Source organism: Aplysia californica, unplaced genomic scaffold (genome assembly GCF_000002075.1).
Source record: "Aplysia californica isolate F4 #8 unplaced genomic scaffold, AplCal3.0 scaffold00001, whole genome shotgun sequence".
Lineage (NCBI taxonomy): Eukaryota > Metazoa > Mollusca > Gastropoda > Aplysiida > Aplysiidae > Aplysia > Aplysia californica.
In genome coordinates this window covers 2,079,908-2,081,864 of record NW_004797271.1, presented here as the reverse complement: position 1 = coordinate 2,081,864, position 1,957 = coordinate 2,079,908, and the positions used below count along the sequence as shown (strand labels likewise).

The following is a 1,957-nucleotide window of genomic DNA, read 5'->3' as shown; positions in this document are numbered from 1 at the left end:
TCTGTCTGTCTGTCTGTCTGTCTGTCTGTCTGTCTGTCTGTCTGTCTGTCTGTCTTTTTTTTCTTTCACGACGAAGAAGTATATCTCGTTCTGAGCCACGAGTATCATAAACCCGTACTAAAGCTGCATAATAATATCACCATACTCTTCCCCATCCCTCAGATATGGACTCGGACTTATTCACCAACACCTCGGCACTGGACCTGACCATGAAATCGGTGGCCACCTCCCCGGACTTGAAGTGTGAGGTGACGAACCCAGAGGCCTTCCTCGCCACGCCCGTGAGCTCTACCGCCTCGATCACCACCACCCCGATCATCTCCCCCCGCCAGCCGACCATCATCGTGACCACCACAACGGCAACAGCAGCAGCAGCAACATCGCAAGCGACGACGGCGCTGTTCCAAGGCGAGACCATCTCCTTCCCTACCGTTCAGATCAAGCAGGAGCCGGCCGACTGCCTCGATCAAACGCATGAACAAACTGGTGAGTGTTGTTGTTGTTGTTGTTGTTGTTGTTGTTGTTGTCGTTGTCGTTGTCGTTGTCGTTGTTGTTGTTGTTGTTGTTGTTGTTGTCGTTGTCGTCGTCGTCATCGTCGTTGTTGTTATTTTTGTTGTTGGTGGTGGTGGAGGTGGTGGTTGGCGGGTACTCTGGTGTGGTTTGCTTCTTCTTTCCTATCAAACATCTATTGTCCTTATCTCTCCTTCTTTTTGGTGTTTGTTACTCTTTTGTAACACCTCTAAACTTGGCACTTATATAACTTTATAGTGTTGGAAGTGCCATAAAACTTAATAAAACTAAACGTTCCCCTCTGTTGTTTCTGTCTGTGTGTCTTACTTTTTCGCAACACTAAATGACCATTGTTGTGTCGATGTGCTACCCTTTACTCAAGCAAACAAACTTCCTTTTTGTGTTTGTTACTCTCTTGTAATACCTATAATCTTCGGCACTTATATGACCTAATTGTGGGTAGTTGGCGGGTGCTCTGGTGTGGTTTGCTTCTTCTTTCCTATGAAACATCTATCGTCCTTATCTCCCCTTCTTCTTTTTTTATGTTTGTTACTCTCTTGTAACACCTCTAATCTTCTGGCGCCCATATGACCTTATGCAGTTGCGAGCGCCGTAAAACCTCTACTAAAACTTTAAAAAACTGACCTAATTGTGTTGCAAGTGCCGTAAAATGCTTACTAAAACAAACACTCACCTCCACCCCCCCCCCACCTCCCATCGGCAGTGAACCTGGAGTCCATCATGTTCCCCCTGACCCCGCCCGGCAGCTCGGGGAGCGACAGTGACGGCAGCCAGAGCCCCCAGCGGTCAGCCCCCGGCAGTCCAATACGCGCCAGCTCCATACGTATCGCCTCCCCGACCTCTGTCGCCTCCCCATCCTCGTCGGCGCTGGGCTCAGGAAAGCCTTACACACAACCCCTTTTTGTCAACCCGGTGAGTAGATATATATTATTATATGCGGGCACTCGCTTACAATGGCGTCTTAGGAGACGGATTTTCCCGAGATAAGATCTATACGAAACTAATGAAAAACTGAAAATTAAACTACAGTGACTTCTGGCTCCTCAGTAAAACTGTGCATCCTTTAAATGATTCTGAACCACCATTAATTTTGTCAAATTCGAAAGCTAAGTGGTTCGGATAATATGTGATGGCGGCTGCTCTGGTGTAGTCAGCTCCTTCTTTCCTGTCAAATATATTATATCGTCCTTATCTCTCCTCCTTTTTATGTGTATTACTCTCTTGTAACATCTCTAACCTTCGGGAGTTGCATGACCTTGTTATGTTGCAAGTGTCGTAAAACGCTTACTTAAAAAAGAAATGTGGTTGGTGGGCTTCACTAGTAGGTCCAACTTCTTTTCTTTTCCCTTTTTGTTTTTTTGTTTGTTGCTATGTTTGTTTACAGAGGTGGTGGGGGAGCAATGGACAGATCAGGAGAGGAGATGGG

The 1,957-nt window shown here is 46.6% G+C and overlaps 1 protein-coding gene across 1 annotated transcript in view; it reads left to right on the top strand.

Annotated features, from left to right (window-relative positions):
- LOC101859675 (cyclic AMP-responsive element-binding protein 3-like protein 1) overlaps positions 1–1,957 on the top strand; it is a gene marked incomplete in the record, with an annotated part of 58,466 nt that overhangs the window by 30,343 nt on the left and 26,166 nt on the right. Inside the window, 2 exon segments of the mRNA XM_005088923.3 lie at positions 163–486; positions 1,235–1,443. Coding sequence (XP_005088980.2) covers positions 163–486; positions 1,235–1,443 — 533 coding nt within the window.